The 23,194-nt window shown below is 35.1% G+C and overlaps 1 protein-coding gene across 3 annotated transcripts in view; it reads left to right on the top strand.

The window, feature by feature from the left end:
* LOC128988661 (tudor domain-containing protein 7-like) overlaps positions 1-23,194 on the top strand; it is a 166,482-nt gene that overhangs the window by 109,428 nt on the left and 33,860 nt on the right. For all 3 annotated transcript variants that reach the window (XM_054410163.1, XM_054410162.1, XM_054410161.1), the window contains 3 exons: positions 1,279-1,527; positions 19,143-19,247; positions 22,185-22,402. In XM_054410163.1, coding sequence (XP_054266138.1) covers positions 1,279-1,527; positions 19,143-19,247; positions 22,185-22,402 — 572 coding nt within the window. The remainder of the gene's footprint in view (positions 1-1,278; positions 1,528-19,142; positions 19,248-22,184; positions 22,403-23,194) is intronic.

The following is a 23,194-nucleotide window of genomic DNA, read 5'->3' as shown; positions in this document are numbered from 1 at the left end:
TTTTTGTTAGTAAATCTAAATGAAATGGCTTTACAAGATAAATATTATATTATATACATTTGAAAAAGCAACTAAAATACTACATTCCCACATATCCACCAAAAAAATTGAGACATTTATTATAGCGGTGGACAAGTTTCAACATTTTCATTTAGTATAATTCCCCTGCCGTCTACAGAGTTCCTACTCAAGCGTGAAAACCTTAAAACCCCACATATGTCGCTTGAAGACGACACAAGGGGCGAGTCTTGTGAAACTGAATGCAGTGATATTGAGATTGTTGTGTGTGTGAGTGAGAGAGAGTTTACTCCTAGTGCCGCAAAGCTTATAGTGGTCTCAAAACTCAAGGCCATGGTTTGTGAATTATGTCCTAGTTGTTTTTTAAATAGGGAAATAGAAGTTCTCAATTCGATATCAGTTCTGAAATATTACTCACGATTCTCCATACCGATTCCATATAAAAACTCATATTTAAGGAAGTTGCCATGATCAATGTCTTTTTGTTCGTTTAAATTCTGAGTCAGACAACCGGCATAGTTCATGTAGGCCTAAAATCATTGTGCGCTCTCAGTTAAATATCGTATCCAAGTCTGATAAGTATACAGAATCAGGGAACCGCTCTTGCTTTTTACGAAACCAAATAGTTGTAGACTGAAAACAATTGAGGTAGCACTGGCAAGGCAACTCTGCTAGAAAATCGAGACCCTGTAAAATGTTGTTATGTTGGTATCACTAAAAGAATCAAATTGGCTGTTGGCTTAATTGCAATCCCACAATCTCCTAGTTTCAAAGTACTACTATTCCTCTAGTACAAATGGGAACAAACTTCTTGTAATTCTCGGCATTCAGTGCTACCTTCAGTACGGTTGTAGCTCTAGTTCAGTGCGAGCAACTATTGCCACTATTGACTTGACCGCAAAAGTATTTGTCTGCGTTCGTTTTTCGTGTAGCAAGCAATGGCAGAACTGTACAGCAGTGTAGATACTAGACAGACAACATACAATTTACACAATATGATTCCCAATCGACCTTCGACTGTAGATTGAATAATGTTTAGTATTTAATATGTTATTTAAATTTTTATTAACAGAGTATACTATCATTGACTGTACTATCAATCAATCAACGATTTTAAAATTAACAAGTGTACCTACAACAACCATAAATACAATATCTTATTTCCTGAATGACTATAGTCAACAATAACACAATTAAAATATAGTTGTTTCTATCTCTTCACAGAAAATAAATTCTAAAAAGCCATTTAATCTTTTACAGGAAGGGCAAGCTAGGGAGTTTGCGATAGGTCACGTTTCAAATAGAGGAGAGGTGTACTTAACTTGCCTCGGTCCCGCACTGGACAGAATTTTGGAAATCCTCGAATCTTTAAGTACTGAAAGATTGAGCGAGTTGAAGCTCTCAAACTTCAATCTCTCACATACTAAAATGTACTTAGCGAAGTTTAGCACTGATGGAAAGTGGTACAGAGCCAAGATAGCTGGCCCTCCTTCAAGACTGCTGAACAAGGTAGGCATATAGTAGCAAGACATACCAAATTATGTTGTAGTTTATTAATAAAGATATGAGTAATAAGTCGACAAACTTCTATTAATCACAGAGAAAAAGATTTGTATTACAATGGCAACATTAAATACCCCCACTGCAGCAAACCTGCAGACTTAGCAAATTTCCGTATTCATGGCTAGATTCCCACTAAAATATTCCCTTAAAATTGTCAGATTTATTTCCTTTTTAAATCACAGTACCATCAGTGACCAGTAAATCACAGGGGATTGAGCCTTGCTCGGTTAATTGGGTTTAAGAGGCGGCAGGAGTCAGGTTGAAAATCGTCAATCTGCGACTCCTGCATTTGTACGGTCCGCAACCCGCACGGCTAGTTTCTGACCTTGAGCCTATTGATCGTATCTTCCATGGTTAGAGCAGTGTTGAAAAATGGACAGTTCGTACATTTCTAAATGGTGCAATACTGTGGCCGACGCGACGGGTCGAATGAATCTGTCTTTTTACACAAACAAACATTCGGCCTGCAATTCTACGCTAATTTTTAACGTACAAATTTAATTTATACGTTTTAAAATTTTATTTTTTAGTTTTAAAATGTATGTAGTGCGTGCGAGAAGCCGGTAATTATTACTATATTATTTTGGTAAAACTGAATTAAATTTGAAATTTTACGTTTATGCAAATATGCAATTTATTTCATAGCTTTATTTATTTATTTATTCATTACTTTATTTATTTCATAAATGAGATACCATAACTAATTGTTGTTTTTTCAATATATGTTTTATTACATTACGTTAAAAGTTCTTCTATGGAATTGAGTTTTCATTTACACTCAATTTATATAACTGAGTTTAAATAATTTGATGGAAATGGGTATGGTCAATTCAATACTCATGTTTTCCTTTAGAAAACTATTTATTTCGGCTTTACAATGTAGTTGATGTTAATGAGTCTTTAAAAAAAAAAATCAAAACAAACATGTATTAAAAATAATTATATGTACAAAAATGAATGATCATTTTACAAGCTATGATGACATTTAACCATCGCTTTTGTTTGTCTTCTTAGATGCTTTTTGCTTTTCCTGGGCATTAACAATATACGACGGATTTCGGATTTCCATTGATCTGCAATGGCGGGGATCAATTAATTCAGGTAGAATGCAATTGAGATAAAATCTCTCTAACTTAGGGACCATGTTATTTTGCCAGAACTCATCATCTCGTTCGATTTTTTCCATTTTTATTCCTTTAGTTGTCCACAGTACAAACTGGCAATAACGTCGTTTTGTAATGCTCAACTGGCCTTGCATTTGGTAGTAAAAGTCATGCCCCTTATTTATTTCACCAATCGTTCCATCCTTTTCCTTTTTCCAAAATGTACATTTTCTGGAGATGACTGCTTCATCCGGTGTCAGGTTTTTGCATGAAGATGGGCATTTGATCTCAATCAAGCCATCATCGTCGATTAACCCATCAGGAGATGCCCCTAAAAAAGGTTTTTCGTCGTCGATAAACAAGCCGCATGGTTGTATCGTTTTCTGTAATAAAGAAGCAGCTTCTTCTCTGGCCACCGGTTCATTTTGGCGGCCGTAGGCCATTGACTCACAGTCAAAAGTAGAGTATAATAATTGCTTTACCAACGAACCACAACCGGTCGTTGGTTTCATTTTACATACACGCCCAAAATTAGAGGCGGTCAATAGGTTACGGCGTATTTCGAGCCACTCTCCACTGTCACTTTGTTCGACGGTGGCTCGCTCGATTCGAATTCTTTCCTCTTTTGATCGTTGAAGTTTTTTTAGAAATTCTTCGGTTTCCATTTTCATTGTTTCCTCGTCGATGTCCGGCTTTTGGGCTGCTACGCCATAATCCGCATCGCTGTTAGAGCTCACCTGAAACAATGTCTTTCTTGATTTTTTCTGTCCCTGTCCTTGCTCAACCTTTCTTTTTCTTTTCAAACCTGTACTTTTGGTATAATATCCAGGGCTAGCTTTGTACATGTGCTTGTGGAGTACGTAGTGGGTGTTTCCTGTATTATGTTGAAGAACTGCCGCTGAACACCGTCCTTGGTACGATCCTCTCATGGCGAAGTTCACCCGTTTTCCTCCTATGTACTTAGCCACGATAGAATTGTAGTGCTCAACTGCATTAGAGGTTACATCCGTGATCAAACTCCGTGAATGGCGGCTCAGGTCACGAATAACATCACAGATTAAATTATACAATCCAGCGGACACTAACTGTGGAACAAAATTTCCTTCACTATTTACATCTTGCGCTTCCTTTGTACAAAAGTATCCCCTTTCTCTACAATGCTCATGCTGTCCAAATACATGACTGGGTACATTCAAAATATCCAGCCTCAGCTGTTTAATCTTTTCTACGTTTGGCAAATCTTGTTTCTTCCTGTATTCCTGGGCTTTTTGGACAGCCATTCTACAACGGAAAACGTTTTCACCCAATTTTTTCCTCATAAGGATACTGTTTTTGTTTTTGTTCGATGTAACTGCAATTTGCCTTAGCTTGTTGGAGAAGTTTCGCAGCAAATGGTTCTTACATTCTATTTTTTCAACAGTAATACTTTTATATGGTCTGCTCTCTCTAATCCTTTTGTATACGCTACTGTCGCCGTCTGCGATAAGACGAGCGTATCTCACTCCATACATCTCTTCACTACGTTGAAAGCCGTCTGCGATGATGGCAGGTTCCATGCTAGAAGAGCTCTGGGTTGACTCCCAGTTTTTGTAGCAGGTATGCTCTGTTGGCTCCTTTCCTAAAGATGCAGCTCGGGAGCATGGAGTGCAATATTTATTCTTTACTCCCATGTACAGCACCTTTTTTGTATTGTGGCCGACAATAGCCGCCTGTAAATAAAAACCCAAAAACCTTAGTAGTACACATTACATACACGCGTTAGTTGCCAATTTTTTATAATAGAGAATTATTTTCTTTTGAGAACAGATAAATACCCTCGTAGCAATAAACCTGTCACACCCAATTTGATGTGATGGAGTGAAAGGTGATTATTCGCAAGCCCATGTAGCACAGATGGTTGGGCCAACGTTGGTAAATTGTAGAGCCACACAGTTGGCCAACGGTAGAAATGCCATCACTTTGAACTGTTTTCCAACCAACCATTCTCCAACAATGGCCCAACCATCCAAAAATACTGATGGCCAAGGACGTAACTAGGCTATTCAGTACCCGGGGCAAACACCTATTTTGGCCCCCCCCCTTCAATTGGACTGAACCCAATTCCTTACAAATCTTCTTAAAAAATGTGTGGTGTGTCCATCGGTGCAATACATTAATACAACAGTATTTAGATCTTAAAATGCTTAACCCCAAGTTCAAAGTATTAAGGCCTAGATACTGTATAGGTGGTAAATAATTGAATGCAATATGGTTCGTATTTTCAAAGACAAATATTTCATTTGAAAACGAAATGATTCACGAAAATAATATTGCTAGTAACTAATAATATTACTAGTATTGCTAGTGTTGTGTTTGTAGTATGTGTGTGTGTGTGTGTGCGTGGTGACTGGTGTGAGGGATGGTGTGCGGAGGGGTAGGTGGGTTTCGGGAGAGGTGTGGAAGTGTTTTGACGCCGCGCCGGCGCCGTCCTAGTGACTCATCGACGACAGACAGATAACGCAGTATGCTTATCCTCATTCTCGCACCGTACAAGTTCATACGTACCGTTATGATTCGTAAACAGTAAAATAACAGTTATATAGCATTTATCATTCACCCCCCCCCCCCCTAGTTACGTCCCTGCTGATGGCTAACTAACCATAACAAAACTGATATCCAACCAACCGTTTAATTTAACACAAAATAATAAAAGATTTTGTATGAAAAGCTTACGGTAATTATTAGTTGAGTAAATTGATTAAATATTTCGTAAAAAAATTCTAAAAAAACTAGCACAACATTTGTTTGCCCAGACGGGGGGTCAAACCTACTTACCACTCCTGACAGTGACGAGTAATTAGATCTGTAGGACCTTTTGCACCAGCTGCCATCAGCAACGACAGTGAGAAGCGGCGTGCCATCTTCGTCAACCTCTCCATTTTCTACTGCGTGTCTTGCTTCTTCCTGTGCTGCTTCTTTCATTTCACACTCAGCTGTAGCTACCAACTCCGAGATTACCTAAAAGGTAGTTATATAATTAAATATTAACTATTGTACATATATAAAAAAAAAAAATAACTACAACTTAGTAACGGTCTCCAATATACGACGTTATTGTAGCAAATGGCAAATCTTGAATAATAATAATAATTTTACATCAAATAAAGTTAATAATAGTGATAAACAAACAGCCGTGAAATGAATTATATGATATTGGATAAAGGATTGGTTAAACTTTTTAACTTACGTTATATCCAAAGCAAATAAGTGGACATACAGTAAATGTTTCCCTAAAATAATTTATATTTACCTTGTCCTCTATTTTCTTAAAGGTTTTGTTGCTCATCGGGGGAATGTCCATTGTGGAAAAAACTTCCTCTAATTGAGCATGGCCCCCACCTGTTGCCATAGTTCCACTAACAGCACTTGTATTTACATCCATCAAATCATTTTTCTTTGTTTCTGACCAAATAACCTTTGTTATGTTGCACATGGAACATTTAAATACAAAACCACTCTTCAGTCCAACTCTCTTTTCCCGCAAAAATGTCAAATCTTTGAAACTACAACCTGTAGGACTATGATTATCTAATGAAAATATCTTTAATTGTCACTATTCTACGACCACACAGCATTGAGACGTGAGAAGTTTCTGTTGCGTCTTTCTCCCCATCGTGACTTGGTTCTTTCCTGAAAATACAAGAGATATGATGGTACAATGCTAATGCGTCAAACGTCAAACTGACAAAAAATATATGTTTTTTTAAGTTTGGACAGTAAATACCTACTACAAATTATTGTAGGCCTCATTTAAAAGTCCCTCTTAAGTCACAGTGAAGTTAATTGAATTGCACATAATTATTTTTTTGAATTACAGTACTAATACCACAATAAGTCTCCTATATAGTATCCAGGCATATTCTAAAATCAAGACTAAATATTATGCATACTTACTTCTTATCATCAAAGTATTTTTTTAAATAGGAAGGCAGCTTCCGCTTTTTCGTCCTCGACGGGAACTTCTTCAGATGACCCATCACGGTTTGATAGAAACAACTCAATAATACTGACACTGCCAAAATTGTTGATCTTCCGATGTAGACTTTGCTAAGTGTGGGTTTATACTAAAATTTGTATTTTGCGCGCCTTTTCTTTCACATCGACGCTAGTGCTATCTGTGTGGAGAACGCTGAACTGTTACGCCGCCCCGCGCTGCGCGTGAGGGGGTTGCAGTTGTAGAGTTATTTTAAAACAACGAAAAACATTGAAACCAATTCACTTTTCAAGAAAACTAAAAAGTAGTTTTAAGACTGAATATATAAGGTTACTTGTAAGCCAAATTTCACAATTTTACGATGACGTTTACCTACTGTAACATTGAACTAGTTCTGTCAAATCCTTATGGAAAATAATATTTTTTATTTCAACAAAAACAAATTAAAATTTTTTTTTTTTTTTTAATGTTTTTGCATGCTACACGTAGGTTAAGTTATGCTTTTTAATACTACTTTTTGATCCATGCCAAATACGCAATCGTTTAATTGCAGTTAAGTGAAAAGTAAATTAGTCCCATGTTAAATAGCAGGCCCTGCCAGTAGCGTGGTGGTTGACTCCTGCCGCCTCTTAATTATTAAAACAATATAAACAGACACATTTAATAATTTATGAAAAACATTTTTATTACAAACCATAGATATTTGATCCCTGAAATAAGAAACAACTCTGTAATTTTGTACCATTGTTGAACTCTGTAAAAGTATGCAATTTTAAAACAAAATAAGCTACACTTTAATGATTTTGACGTTTAAGTGCTACAAGCATCCTATAGTCATTGAAACCTGGTGTTTGATTTCTACGCTCATCTATGACAGCAGATAAAAGTGTTATATAAACAAAATCATATTTATTAGTTTCAAATGCAAGTGAAACTAATAAATATGATTTTGTTTGAATGAAATATGAAATTGAGATTCTGTGTATTTTTCCCATTGAGATTTAGCATACGGTAATAATTTATGCCAATTAAAACTCCCAGATATAATACACTAGCAGAGTACCTGACCTTTGTACAGGGTTGGCGTATAAGTATAAAATGCTTAATGCAGTTATACTTGGCTTTGCGTTTGCAATGGGAGAGGACACGGTTTAAGAAAATTTGATTCTTTTCATTGAGTTACGGTTTGTTATATAATATAGCAGATCTACGTCAGAGCCATAATGTTCCACCACTGCAAATAAACAATAAAAAATGTAATGTCTCACCGTATATCACAGCTTTTTGTTGCTAGTTGGTTCAAATTAGCTGTTGTCATAAATGCAAAACCATTAATAGGACTGCACCGTGTTGGTAAACCTTATTACTTTTAGCGAATTCCCATATAGGGAATAAACTATTACCGTAGGTCACATGGTAAGACCTAGACCCGGGACTGATTTACTTTTTCGTTTTGAGGTCCCCAGAGGCCAAAAACACCATCCGTTCAAATTCATATGTATATATATATATTTAGAGGACTTAACGTCAGCTCAATCAAACTATATATATATTTATATATATGTGTGTGTGTATGTGTGTGTCCGTTAGCGCGATAACTCGAGCAAAAATGATCCGATTCTAATGAAATTTTGTACAAATATGTAAACCTACGTTTATTCGAACGAGTTCGCGAACCAGCATGGTCGGACTATGGGAACAGGGGTTTATCCGGTGTTTTATGGGGTAAAATTTGGTTTTTCCCATTTGTTACCCAAAAAACACAAAATTTCACAATTTCCTTTCAAACCATATTGTAGAGCTAAAAATACCCCCGCCACAGCAAACCTGCAGACTAAGCGAATTTCCATTTGCCTGATTGGATCTACACTAAAATGTCTCCTAAAAATATCGCATTTAATCCCTATTGAAATAGAATTAGTTTAACAAGTATTTAGGTTTGCTGCAACAGGTAGGGTAAAAGTGTTTTTTTTTTTATGTTTATAGTTAGGAAGAAATAAAAACATTTTCAAAATTTGATCAAAATATGCTCATAAACAAGCAAACTACAACAGTTTACTTATTCTCCATGAGATTAACATGGGAATTTTAAATTTAAAATTTTTTGGAATTTTCTCCGTAACCATTAGGTGCATAATAACGCTTCAATAAACTAAATTATTTTTTTTTAAGCTCTACTAAATGTTTTGGCAAGAAATTGCTAAATTTAATGTATTTTGGGTCAAAAATGAGAAAAACCAATTTTTACCCCATATAAAATCCCCCATAAAGTTCCCATAGTCCGATCATGCTGGTTCGCGAACTCGTTCAAATAAATGTATAGGTTTACACGTTTATACCAAATTTCATCCAAATCGGATCATTTTTGCTCCAGTTGTCGTGCTAACGGACACATATGTATATAAATAATCAAAAACATTATAAAAACACTAGCAGAGTACCCGTCCTTTGTCCGGGGTTGATTTATGGTAAAAATGGTGCTTTTGAAATCTGAAATGAAAAACAGTGTAAAATAAGATTCAATTCCAATAAATGTACCTATCAAAAACTTTTAACTTACTAATTACATAAAAAAATCATTTTAAAACAATAAAACAAATAAAAAACTCAAAGCTTTTGCTTACTTTTATAAGTGATAAAATCAAACATAGACAAACAATAATTTACAACATCTATCTATATATAATTCAATTTTTAAAATCTTTGTACAACTAAATCTAGAGTTCTACTGGACCGATTTCATTAATTAATGGGTCGTTGGAAAACTTAAGTCGTGTAGATTTGCAAATAATTATGAAAGTTTGTTTTTGTTATGATTTATGGTGATAAATTAAAGTAAACTTTTTTTCCATAAGAAATACATTGAAAACGGCATTTTTCACACTTTTTATTTGGGCCCGACTTTTAGCTGCCATTTTTGAATATTTCCAAGAAGTGCATTGTATCAATTTGTAAGAAATTTTATTTTCTTTCAGAATATCACCTTCCACTTTGGTCGATTTCCTCACCATTTAAAAGTTATTTGCAAAAAAACTAAGCAGCCTCCTAATAAACAGGGTGGCTGAAAAGTAACTTGCACCCCCCCTTAACTTTTCAACCATTTGAGATATTTGAAATCTGTTTGCGGCAACCTTCTTAGATATGAGGGGCTACAATAATTATGGGCAATTTTGAAAATTTTGCCCTTAGGGGTAGTGGGGGTAGGGGGTTGCTCAAAATTTTCAAATGACAAGTACAGTCGAGTTTGGTATCATTTACAGGTCTTGATGAAACATAAAAATTGACATAAAGAAAACCAAAATCGGCCCACTAATAACAAAATGGCGCCCTAAAACGTTTCAAATCCAAATAACCATGAGGTGGCTGAAAATTAACTTGCACCCTCTTTAACTTTTTAACTATTTGAGATATTTGAAATCGGTTTGTGGCAACTTGTTTGGATATGAAGGACTACAATAATTATAGTCAGTTTTGAAAATTTTGCCCTTAGGGGTAGTGATGGTAGGGGGTAGCTCAAAATTTTCAAATAGCAAGTATAGTCGAGTTTGGTATCATTTTACAGGTCTTGACGAGACATAACAATTAACATAAAGATAATAGACATCGGACCATTAATAACAAAATGGCAGCTAAAAATTATTGAGACAATGGTCATTAAAAGTAATTTTGAACTGCCATTTTGTTATTAATGCTTGACCAAAATGATAAAAATTGACCATAATTATTGTAGCCCCTCATATCTAAGAAGGTTGCTGCAAACAGATTTCAAATATCTCAAATGGTTGAAAAGTTAAGTGGGGGTGCAAGTTACTTTTCAGCCACCCTGTATAGTAATGAGAAAATATTGAGTTTGGGATATGTTTGTTAAACTTTGTACAACTAAATCTAGACTTCTACTGGACCGATTTTGTTAACTAAAGGGTCATTAGAAAGCCTAACCCATGTAGATTTGCAAATAATTATAAAATTGTGATTTTATTAAATATTTGTGGTGAAAAATTAAAAATAACTAAAATACATTAAAAACTGGGTTTTTCAAGTTTCTGTTTTCAAGATTCTATTTGTAGCCAGCTTTTGGCTGCCTTTATTAAGTATTTTCAAGAATTGTATAGTAGTTATTTGTAGTAAATTTTATTCTCTTTCAGAATATCACATTCACTTTGGTCGATTTCTCCTCCATTTAAAAGAAATTGGCAATAATCTAAGTGATCTCCAAATTTATAGTGGTGAGAAAATACTGAATTAGATATATTTTTGTTAAACTTTGTACAACTAAATCGAGACTTCTACCGGACCGATTTTGTTACTTAATGGGTCGTTTGAAAGCCTAATTTGTGTAGATTTGCAAATAATTATGAAAGTTTGACTTGATTAGATATTTAAGGTAAAAAATTAAAAAATAATACATTTAAAACTCCCTTTATTCCAGGTTTATATTTTCAATTTTATATTTGTAGCCAACTTTAGGCTGCCTTTATTGAGTATATTCAAGAAATACATATCAGTAGGAAATTTTATTATCTTTCAGAATATCACCTTCCACTTTGGTCGATTTCCTCGCCGTTTCAAAGTTATTTGCAAAAACGTTAAGCAACCTCCAGGTTTATAGTAGTGAGAAAATACTTAATTAAAGATGTTGTTGTTAAACTTTGTACAATTAAATCTACAGTTCTACTAAACCGATTTTATTAATTAATAGGTCATTGGATAGCCTAATTTGTGAAGATTTGCAAATAATTATAAAAGTACTGTTGAGGTTGCAAGCAAGATCGTTTGGCTATAAATCGATGATAAATAACTCAATTTTTTTAACAATTTGTGTTGGTCGTGATTTAGCTGCGTGCTTTAATGAAATGGAAGCTGGCATTTCAATGAAGGTTCTTAGGTCAAAACAAATAGAATAACATAATTAGAATTAAGTAAATGTATCTAAAACTAAATTCCATATCCAAGATATAATCAAATTTATATTTTCTGATTGAGCAATACAGTATCTTGAACTTAACTGATTAAAACTATCAATATAAAACTATCAATATCTCAAGTGATACCCCCGCCGCAGCAAACCTGCAGACTAAGCGAATTTCCATTTGACTGATTGGATTTACACTGAAATGTCTACTTAAAAATATAACATTTATTCTCTACTAGCTGTAACCCGCGGGCTTTGCCCCGTTTAACTTCTTAATTTTCAAGATTATCTCGTTCGCATGGCTCAATCAGGTCCTGGTTGAAGTTTGTTCGCTACGCTCACTCACCTTTAGGTTGGAGCTCGTTCGCTACGCTCACTCACCTTTAGGTTGGAGCTCGTTCGCTGCGCTCACTTGCCTTCAGGTTGAAGTTCGTTCGCTACGCTCACTCACCTTTTGGTTGCAAATTAGCTGTTGTCATAAATGTAAAAGAAATAATAGTGCTGAACCCTGTTGGTAATCCTTGTAACTTTAATGCTATTGAACATCATAGAACAGAACCAACTTGTTTAATTGAAACAGCTGATAAGATTCAATAATTCCATTTCTCATAAGGTTAACATGGGAAACTCCAGAGCCACTGGGGCGGAGCCCGAAAGGATTTTTGAAATAAGAATATGCCTATATGTTAATCGGGAATGTGAGCTATCATCATGCCAAATTTCAGCCCAATCCGACCAGTATTTTTCGCGTTCACTTGTCACAAACATACATCCATACATCCATACATCCATACATCTAAACTTTCTCATTTATAATATTAGTAAGATTTAAATAGAATTAGTTTAACTAGTACTTAGGTTTGCTGCATCAGGGAGGGTAAAACTTTTTTTTTTGTAAAACGTTAATAGTTAGTAAGAAATAAAAACATTTTCCTAATTTGATCAAAATATGTTCATAAACAAGCAAACTACAACAATTTACTTATTCTCCATAAGAATAACATGGGAATTTTAAATTTATAATTTTTTTGAATTTTCTCCGTAACCATTAGGCGCATAATAACGCTTCAATATACTAAATTATTTGTTTTTTTAAGCTCTACAAAATGGTTTGGAAAGAAATTGCTAAATTTTATGTTTTTTGGGTCAAAAATGGGAAAAACCTATTTTTACCCCATAAAACCCCCCGTAAACCCCCGTTCCCATGGTCCGATCATGCTGGATCGCGAACTCGTTCGAATAAACGTAGGTTTACACGTTTGTACCAAATTTCATCAAAATCGGATCATTTTTGCTCGAGTTATCGTGCTAACGGACACATATATATATATGTATATATATAAATATATAAATATATATATATATATGAATTTGAACGGATGGTGTTTTTGGCCTCTAGGGACCTCAAAATGAAAAAAAAAATCGGTCCCGCGTCCAGGTCTTACCATGAGTACTACGGTAATAGCTTATTCCCTATATGGGAAATTCGCTAAAAGCCTTTGAAGTATTATTATTTTAAGACCAAGACTTATAAAATAACTTAAATAAAAATAGAGTTACGTATCATTGATTGCGGATAGGTAGGCCTATATGAGATATTTTTATAATAAATGCTAAGTGAGCAATGCTTTTAAGAAGCAAAATCAAATGTTTCTTTTCATTCAAACCGTAATATTAACCAGACTAGCAACAGTGCCCGTTGTGGTTAAATACAATGGTCTCTAGTAAAATATTGGTTATTATGAAATCCATACACCACTTTACTCACTAATATTAATGGTACAGTTTAAGCACATAACATTAGGATCACACATTTAACATAAGGAATACACTTTAAACATAAATGCAAATTGTTAACAACAACATTATTAATCAAAGAAATATTAATTAGATAACAATATAATAATAAGCTGTTGAATTATTAACACATGTTTCGTATGATTAGATTATGCATACTGGTAAACCAATTATTGCCATCTATAAAAATAATTGGTTTCTCTTTTCCGAGTCGGGTTAGCTCTTCTACCCGACCGATTTTCATAATTTTGGCCTTAAACTAAAGGTATGGACGTACCGCAGATTCGCCATCCAGCATCGGCATTCACTTTGACGTATATTTCGAGTTATGCACAAACTGCCTCCCTATACATTTCTTATGGGAGTTAAATTTGGTTTTTTTCGAGTTTAATGTTTCGCAGGCGGGCGATGGTTTATAGGAGGGCTCTTCTACCTGCCCGATTTTCATAATTTTGGTCTTAAAATAAAGCTATGCACTCACATATTTGTCATCAAGCATCATCATTAATTTATCTAATGTATTACTAGACGAAAGAATTTTTTCTCTTCAATTAAAGATGTATTCCAGCAGTTCTAATTACATGATACATTTTGGTCTAAAAACCTTAAGTGAAATACAAGCTTTCATTTGAGCGATTGATTATTAAGATCGGACTACCTAAAGCACACTGCTGAATCACGAATCAACAATAAATACAATCGTTTTAGTACCTACTATGTGAACAAACAAAAACATTAACAACACTCTTACTACTATAACAAACAGAAATATACTTTGCCCTACTATTTATAGCTCCTACTATTCATGCACCAAAGGCAAGTGCATATACAACTTAGTTTTTTATTGTTGTTTTTTTAAACTGAAATATTTGTATATCAGCTTAGAATTAGGAAATTTAACGCCATTCAAACAATGTTTATGTCGGGTGTAGGTTAAGTTAAGAGGAACTTGGTTGAAAATATACATGTAATGACCATGAAACGTTCGTAAAAAGTTATTCGTTATTAGAATAGAATGTGAAATCTACAGGAAGTGTCAAAAGTTATATTATAGATAGGTAGTAGCTACCTCTGGATTAGAAAACATCATTACTAATCTATGGGTAGTAATATGAAATTATGATTTATAAATTTGTGAAAAGGCAAATGGTGTGAATAATATTTCTCTCAAAATGGCAAATATGTATAACTAGCAGAGTACCCGTCCTTCGTACGGGGTTAGCATTTGAGTTTAAAATGCTTATTGCAGTTATACTCAAGCTTTGCGTTTGCAATGGGGGAGGACAAAGTTTGATAAAATTTGCTTCCTTAAATTGACGGTATACTATGGTACATCTTATACCTAATGTTCTAATACTTCACCTTAACAATTAATAAAGAAAAATAAATTATTACAAATTCACAAATTATTCATATCATTAAAAACTTAAACATAACTGTAAACAATCCTACTTTTGACAGTTCTCATTGTGTATCACAGTTTTTTTGTTGCTGCTTAGTTCAAATTAGCTGTTTACATAAATGCAAAAAAAAATATAGTGCTGCACCCTGTTGGTAAATCTTATAACTTGTTAATGCTTTTGTATTCATAGAACCAACTTTTTTAGTTGAAACAGCTGACTAAATTCTTTAATTCCCTTTAAATATGAATACTCATAAGGTTAACATGGGGAACTACAGAGCCACTGGGGCGGAGCCCGAAAGGATTTTTGAGATAATAATATGCCTATATGTTAATCGGGAATGTGAGCTATCATCATGCCAAATTTCAGCCCAATCAGTCCAGTAGTTTATGCGTGATTGAACTTCAAACAAACAAACAAACAAACAAACACACAAACTTTCACATTTATAATATTAGTAAGATGAATTATCTCCTTGAGAAAAAAGTTTCAATTTTTAAGGTGTGTGCCCTACTCTAAACACATTATAATTGTTCAAAAATGTTAAAACAATTCAAGTTAATGTGAACTTTATAATTTCACTATTTTTTAAACCAAAATCTTTCAATATAATTATTCACATTAGCGAAATTTTAAATAATTAATTAGGGTTAGATACAGCAACAGATATACAATCTCACTTGTTTCATAAAATCAATAATCAATGAACCATCAAATATAAGAATAAATAAACATGTCACATGATTGTAGAGAATATTACATGCCTATTTATAAACCAGCAGTGGCATTGTGAATTAATGTAGTTTGACAGTTCAGCTTGTTTACATTTGGGTGGCATAGCAAATTGCAAACAGTGTATGTGTTCTCATGGCAGCCATGGAGACCAATCAATATTTACTTTTAAAATCCTCACCTCAGAACTTTTAAAGCCAAAGGGGCAAAGCCCACAGTCAGTATCGGAGTGTGAATAGTCCTATAAAGGTCCTTGGTATGGTAGATATATTTTTGTATAATTTAAGCCCAGTCAGTTCAGTAGTTTATGCGCCTATTAGTAACAAACATACAGACAGACACCACTAGTTTTTGTATAATAGTATAGATTTACTTGGAATATTGTTATAATGATATGGTACAAAACCATTTCTGCTCCAATTTTCCTAAAACCCCATAAGTAGCCTACAGTGTTAAGACTTCAGTGCAACATTCACAACTCTCTGCGATATGCCTACTGGTCCACCAATAAATTTATTAGCTCCAAAATTATCTTTTCCTAAAATTTCAACCATATTCCATAGTTTTTAAACACATTTAGTTAGAACATTCAATCAAATCTTTAGTGTAATCTTTGCTCAATAGATTCTAGTGATGCCTAATGTTGGATCCAAGAAAATTTCGGGACCGGATCCGGATCCAGATATGGAGTTAAGGACGGGTTTTAAAAATAAACTTGTTATTTACAGAAATCCAATTTAAATCATACTGTATAAAATAAAATTTGTAATGTTTAAAGGTTGATGTAATAAGATATAAGAATAATATAGCTTTAGGCAATATCTCAGAATATGTCGAAGTTTATAAATTCTTTGGCTAGATTAAAGAATGGTGAAAACCAGAGTTCTCTGTATTTACCCAGAAAAATATTAGATGGTTGGATCTTGACTTTTTATTAACCCTGTATGGACACAGTCTTGTATATGGACACAGAAAGTCTTGTATATGGTTTATTTAATTTCCATAAGAATAACATGGGAAATTTTAATTTTCACTTTTTTGAATTTTCTTTGTAACGGTTAGGTACACAGCAAAACTTCAATGTTTTTAAATTGTCTCTATTTAAGGTTCTATAAAATGGTTTAGAATTAAATTTTAAAAATTTTATATTTCTGGCCATTTCTGGGGTCATAAATAGGATCAACCAATTTTTTACCCGTAAAATCATGTCGATCAGACATGATTTTACGGGCTGGTTTGGGAACTATTTTGAATAAACGTAGGTTAACCTACACGTTTTTACCAAAATTTTGTAGGAAAATCGGATTATTTTGCTTGAGTTTTTGTGCTAACGGACAAGTGTGAAATATGAATCTGAACAGAGGTTGTTTTTGGCATCTGGGGACCTCAAAACGAAAAAGTAAATTGGTCTTGGGTCCAGGTCTTATTATGAGACCTATGGTAATAGCTTATTATGTATTTGAGAAATTCCCCAAAATATATTATGAAAGACCTTGTTCCTCATGGATAACAAAAGTACCTTTTCCTACAGTCACCCGACAAAGTTGGCTTCCTTGCACTGTTTATAGTACAGAAAGCTGCTAATTGCTGCACTTACTTACTTTGTCGCACGGTTTGTACTTTGTCGTATGGTTTATACTTTGGCGCACATCAGGATTCTAACCAAACAACACAAAACAGCATGGTTTTATTATGCACGTAATGCGTGTACGCTTGGAAATAGGTTGGCAACACTAAAGATAATAATACTATGATCAGCTGATTGACTATTATAACTACGATTTAACCTGTCATTTCGTGTTTATAGTTTATATTATATTTTCTTGGCTTAAACATAACCTGAAGTGTTGTATTTGAAAGATGAATTATAAGTGGGCCTAACATGTTTAAAAATAATGAACTCGGTGAAAGTGATTGTGAATTATAATGGTAGACCAGTAATAGCAGGAGCTGAAAACATGTTTCATTAAACCTGTTACCTGTAGATTCAAGATTCAAATAGTCTTTATTCAATATATAACACATATAAAACATACATGTATCTGAATAGAGTCAAAATCTATATACAAATCATACACATTAAAATATAAATCTACGCAAATGTCCATTACGAAAAATAAATGGAAATTCAAATGAAATATTTTTTTTATCTACGAATTCTTGTAATGAATAAAAAGGATTTTTTACTAAAAGAAAAAGAATCAAGAAAGAAGTATGAACGGCATACAAACTGTTTTCCTCTTGGCGCGTAAGTAGGAAAGTTACAAAACTGTCAGAAAATGTTTTATTGGCATATTTTTGAACATCTACTTGTTTATTATGTGTTTATACTGATTATTACTGTTTATACCAATCTCTTGAAAATAAGTAACACTTAAAAATACTACGACTACAATCAGCTGGTGCAGTATTTCTCATTCCGTTCATGGCTTGGGTTTAACCTAACCTAAAAGCGTGTTGTATAGTGTTTGATAGACTAATTATTTATATGCTTTTTAGTGACTGTAGGAAAAATAAAGGGTGATTTTTTTATTGGTGCGGTTTTTAAAACTAAATAAAAAAATGAAAAACAACCTGCATTGATTGACATAAAAATGCATTTATTTGAACTGCAGTGTCATGACATTAACGTTTAAAAATGATTTCTGGCATATGGGCTCCATTCCGTTCATGTAGAAAGCCCAATCGAGAAGTCCAACTTTTGAATACTCTTTCCAGCAGCTGTGGTTGAATTCCGCCAATAACTCAACGAATGTTACTTGAGACTTAACATATCCCCACAGAAAGAAGTCTGTTGGCGCGATATCGCACGACCGTGGGGGCCAGTTGACACTACCTCTAAATGAGATGATACGTTCACCAAATGTTTCTGCCAAGAGGCCAATTGTGTCGTTTGCCGGGTGGCACGTTGCACCGTCTTGTTGGAACCAGACATTTTCTAAATCCACTTCACGTTCGTTTAGCTGAGGGTCAAAAACGTCCCGCAACATTGCCCGATAGCGTTGAAGTTTTAAATGGCTTGGAAGCTAACATTCGTTGAGTTATTAGCGGAATTCAACCACAGCGGCTGGAAAGGGTATTAGAAAATTGGACTTCTCGATTGGGCTTTCTACGCGAACGGAATGGAGCCCATATGCCAGAAATCATTTTTAAACGTTAATGTCATGACACTGTAGTTCAAATAAATTAATTTTTATGTCAATGCAGGTTGTTTTTCATTTTTTTATTTAGTTTTAAAAACCGCACCAATAAAAAAATCACCCTTTATAATGTGTAACACGAGTGCAAAAGGCCTTTGATGCACTGCGTAAACATTGCTCTCGTGTGCAGCAAAGTGCCACTTTGCTCACTAGTTACACAAATAACTATTTTGGTGAAGGTGAGTAAGTTAGGATTATTGGTGGATTTTACCACTCTGATAAAATTTTGGAGATTTGGAATCTAACTCTGCATGCAGGTGAGAAAAAGTCTAAAAACATTGGTACACAAACCAGGCATCAGCAAAAATATTAAACTGTTAACACACAAATGTTTAGAGTAGGTTCTCAATTTAATCAGCGTGCTTACTCAGTGATTTAATCCAGATTGTGTGATAATCTTGTTATGTTTTAAAATCATTGAATATTCTTATATTTTTTCAGATCCCCATCCGATTTGTGGACTTTGGGAACGAAGAAACAGTCGGGATCAACAGCTTGGCTGACATTAATACTCTTCCTGAGATATTGAAGGAGCTACCTCCACAGGTATTTGGAATTAGTAAATTTAGTTACAGCTACGTTTTATCATTGACTATACATACTAGACGTTCTATCGTCATAGTGGACCTGTCGCCAGTATTTTGTTGGCTAGCAGCGCCTGAACAGCGCTAGCGTGTGGTGCGATCTATCAGTAAAGATTAGAAACAGTCTCGACGCATGCGCATGGCAAGCAGACAAGTAGAGGGGCAGAGTAGTTGGGCTCACTGCTCAGCTCAGGTGAAGATAGCTATGGCGGGAGATTGGAGAGAGGATACAATGCGCCGCTGTCACTGCAACAACAATATATCCAGAAAGGTCAATAAGCTGAGCATTAACAAAACTAACTCTCAATCAGCTGTAGTGACACTCACTTGCACTACACCATGTTGTCTCTCACCGCCGTGCGGCCTGCCCTAGCCCTACTGGTCACAGGTGTTGTGTAATTCTGATAGTGTAAATATACATATATTATATTTGAGTCGAATATAATACACAATAAGGCTATGAAGCTATCAGCTGACGGAGACAATAGCGACAACACAGACCAAGGTTAAGGAAGGTCCGGAGAGGGACATTATGTCATCCACCGGGCAAAAAAAAAACCAATCAAATACTTAAAATATCATGATTACTCAATATGTTTTCACAATATAATAATTGCGCCTATATTAATTTGAGGACTCGTTCACATCATAAAATATGTTCCCATACCACATAATTGCGCAACACACATTCATTAATATTTTTGTTGATCAGTTATCCTCGTCAACTAGGCCTCCATTGTGTATGGTATGACGAGCTCCAGCGCCCCAGCTTGTATTCATTGCCCTTGCCGAAGCAGTTGTTCATAGCGTAGCAGTGTGGGTCACGTAGTCGGTAGGGAAGCAAGACAAAGAGAGAAGGAATGTGTGAGTGAGAGCGATGCAGAGTAGGTCGCAGGGCGAGGGTGGGGATGTGCGCGAGAGACCGCAGATAGTAACAAATTCCAGTATCGCGTGCCTGCCGGCAGCTCACATCAACTACTTGCTCCTGAGATCTAGCTCACACTACAATCGGCCCATAAGGATGGGATGTCTTCTGTAGGTATATATAGTCAATGGTTTTATCGAGAAAATGCAATTGAATGGCACACTTAAGGTAATATCATACTTTAAAAGGGTATTCAGCCGAGGCCCCACTAGAAAAACAGGCCATGCTGCTGCACAACACTACATCTCAGTGGTGGATAACTGTACTAAAATCTTACCGTTAAAATCTGACTAACAGCCAGTTTATTTACCTAAAACATATGGGATATTGCAGGGAATCTATCAAAAAATCTATCCACTAGTGTGACGTCATGGAGCCAACTTAGAACCTGATATTATAGTACATAAATTTTGACTGAAAAAATCCTTGAACTGTACATGAATTATGTAAAAAATTGGAAAATTTGTGTTTGAAAAGTAGCAAAAAAATGCCCCGATAGCACCAATTTCTTATTTTGCCTACTTGAAAATTGATCGTAAGGAATAATCACGTCCGTTACCTTGATCATTAAAAATTTAGCTGTGATTGCAAAATTAGTGAGGTAATCGCCGGAGATGATCGTGGATGTCACAGTCGCTAGAAATAATCTTGTTTGTTGCCATGATTGCGATAAACTTTCACAGACTTTGCTCCAATTGTGTGAGATCGTTATGTTTCTGTCGTTTCTGGCATTTTAGTGGTAACTGGAAATCTTCTAGAATATTACCGCTATTGCAAAAAATAGTCACAGAAGTTGAGAATTAATCACGGGTGTTGACGTAATCGTGGCAAATGATTACAGTTATTGCTGCTATCGTAAGGAATAACCAAAAGTGTTGACATGATCATTAAAGGTGATCTCGGATGTCACTTCATATAAAATCAACGCTAAATAATTGTGGTTAATTAAAATTATAATTTTCATGATTCAAAGTTTCAACGCTGAAAAAGACAATCAAAAGTCAAATCGGGCAAAGAATTCCCGAAAAACTACTTTGCATCATTGTCTTGCAATTGAAATCCCCCCTCACCAGCCCTGGAAGTGGTGCTAGTCAAAATATAGCTTCTAAGCCGCACCCACCACTTCACCCCCACCCTACTCGACACTGTGGCCGGAGGTCATTGCCCAACCCTTCCCACCTTTCTGTTGTTTTGCCTTTCTCGCGTTTCCATTCTGACTTTTTTAAATTAAATCTATTGCTTGCGTAACAATACAGTTGTCAATTTTCTACTGTAAAACAGTACTACAATCAAACTACTTAAACACTAAAAAAAAAAACACTTCTAGCTATCCAAGTGGCCAGAGGCGTAACTATTGAACAGTTTTTGTAAAATTGCCTTCACACATACAATGGCTGTAAACTATTATGGCGAGCACGAGCGGACTTTCCAGATGAATAGAACTGTAAAGCAATACAGCCAAAAACGACTAAACCAGGTAGTGGTGAGATATCGCTTTTGCATCACAAATAATTGAGGCTTGGCAAAAGTAAAACTCAATATCAATTGAGGTAGGAGTACTGCTTCCAAGAAAAGCATTTGTAACTTAAAAATAAACTCAAGTGTTACAATGATATTTGATTGGGCTGAAATGTTTCCCATTTTATATTTTTTTTTTTTTACCGGAACTGAGAACCGTTTTTGGCCAAGAACCGACCGGAACCAAACCTTTAAAAATTGGAACCAACATCACTAATATATAGTGTATACATTTTTACAAATTAAATTATGTTTATGACCTCTGGGGTCATCAAAACGAGAAATAAAAGTGGTATTGGGCTAGGTCTTACTACGACCTTTGTCAATAGCTTATTCCACATATTTTTAAAATTCGCTAATATTCCCTTTTTGACAAATTCGTAAAAAGTAGTTCAGTAGCCAGTTGCTTTAAAAGTAATAATTGCTTAATATTTTTCCCCTCTCTGTCATGTTTAGTCCGTGATGGTTCAGCTGAACAAGTTGCCCCCGAATAGTTTGACCAACCCTGAGGTGGCCACTCTGCACTCCCTGCTGCTGGACCAGGTGAAGGCTTTCCTCATCAAGCCTACAGACCTCTCTGCAAATCCTCCAGTGGTAGAGATCTTCACCAAGGAAGACGACCAGGCCTACAAGTCTGTCAGCGAAATCATTGACATTCAACGCCAGCAGTACAGGTATGCTGAATTTTTTTAAATTAAGTACATCACTTATTTGCCATTCGGCTATCATTATTCATACCATCTATCAAAAGCAAATCCAATTCAAGAGTCACTTTAAGTTGGGGTCTGCGGTTCCTCCAATTGTTCGGGTCGGGTCGGGTCACAGATTTGTTTGAGCCAAGATTGGGTCAGGCAAAAAAACAAATAATAATTTATTTTTAAATAAACACAAAACACAAACATAAATATGTAATTGTATCTACTATTACAAAGGAATTAAAATGTTCAAATGAGAATTAAATATTAAGTTTGCTCATTACATTTAAGAATAAAGACACAACAGAGCAATTGCCGCACTTGCCTTCAGAACACCGCAGTAAGATTTATATATGGTCTGCGGAAACGCGATCATATATCTGAATTTGAAAAAACTGCCGGTCTTTTGCCCTCAGCAGCCGTATGCAGGATCCAAACCTGCACTCTGGTTCATCGGGTGCTGGCCAAAAAAGAACCAGCATACCTGATGGAAAGACTGGTCTCCCGCGATCGGGTGTCTCGGTGCAATACTCGACAGAACAAGCAGTTTCACTTCCCGAGAGTGAGGCTGGAGATTGGCAGGAGAGGTTTTTCTTACTTTGGGCCCAAGTTGTATAACGACCTCCCCTGTGATCTTAAGTTGCTGGGTGTTCCAGCGTTCAGAAATAAAATAAAAGAAATGTATACAGCTGTGAATGAAGTACCTCAAATTTTGTAAATAGATTGAAATAGAAATGTAAATAGAATTTTTTGCTTGTATACTTTCTGATT

The sequence above is a fragment of the Macrosteles quadrilineatus genome, unplaced genomic scaffold (genome assembly GCF_028750875.1).
Source record: "Macrosteles quadrilineatus isolate MER2022 unplaced genomic scaffold, UCM_ALF_1.0 Scaffold_3__2_contigs__length_128488019, whole genome shotgun sequence".
NCBI classification, from domain to species: Eukaryota; Metazoa; Arthropoda; class Insecta; order Hemiptera; family Cicadellidae; genus Macrosteles; species Macrosteles quadrilineatus.
This window is presented reverse-complemented; position numbering and strand designations above follow the sequence as displayed.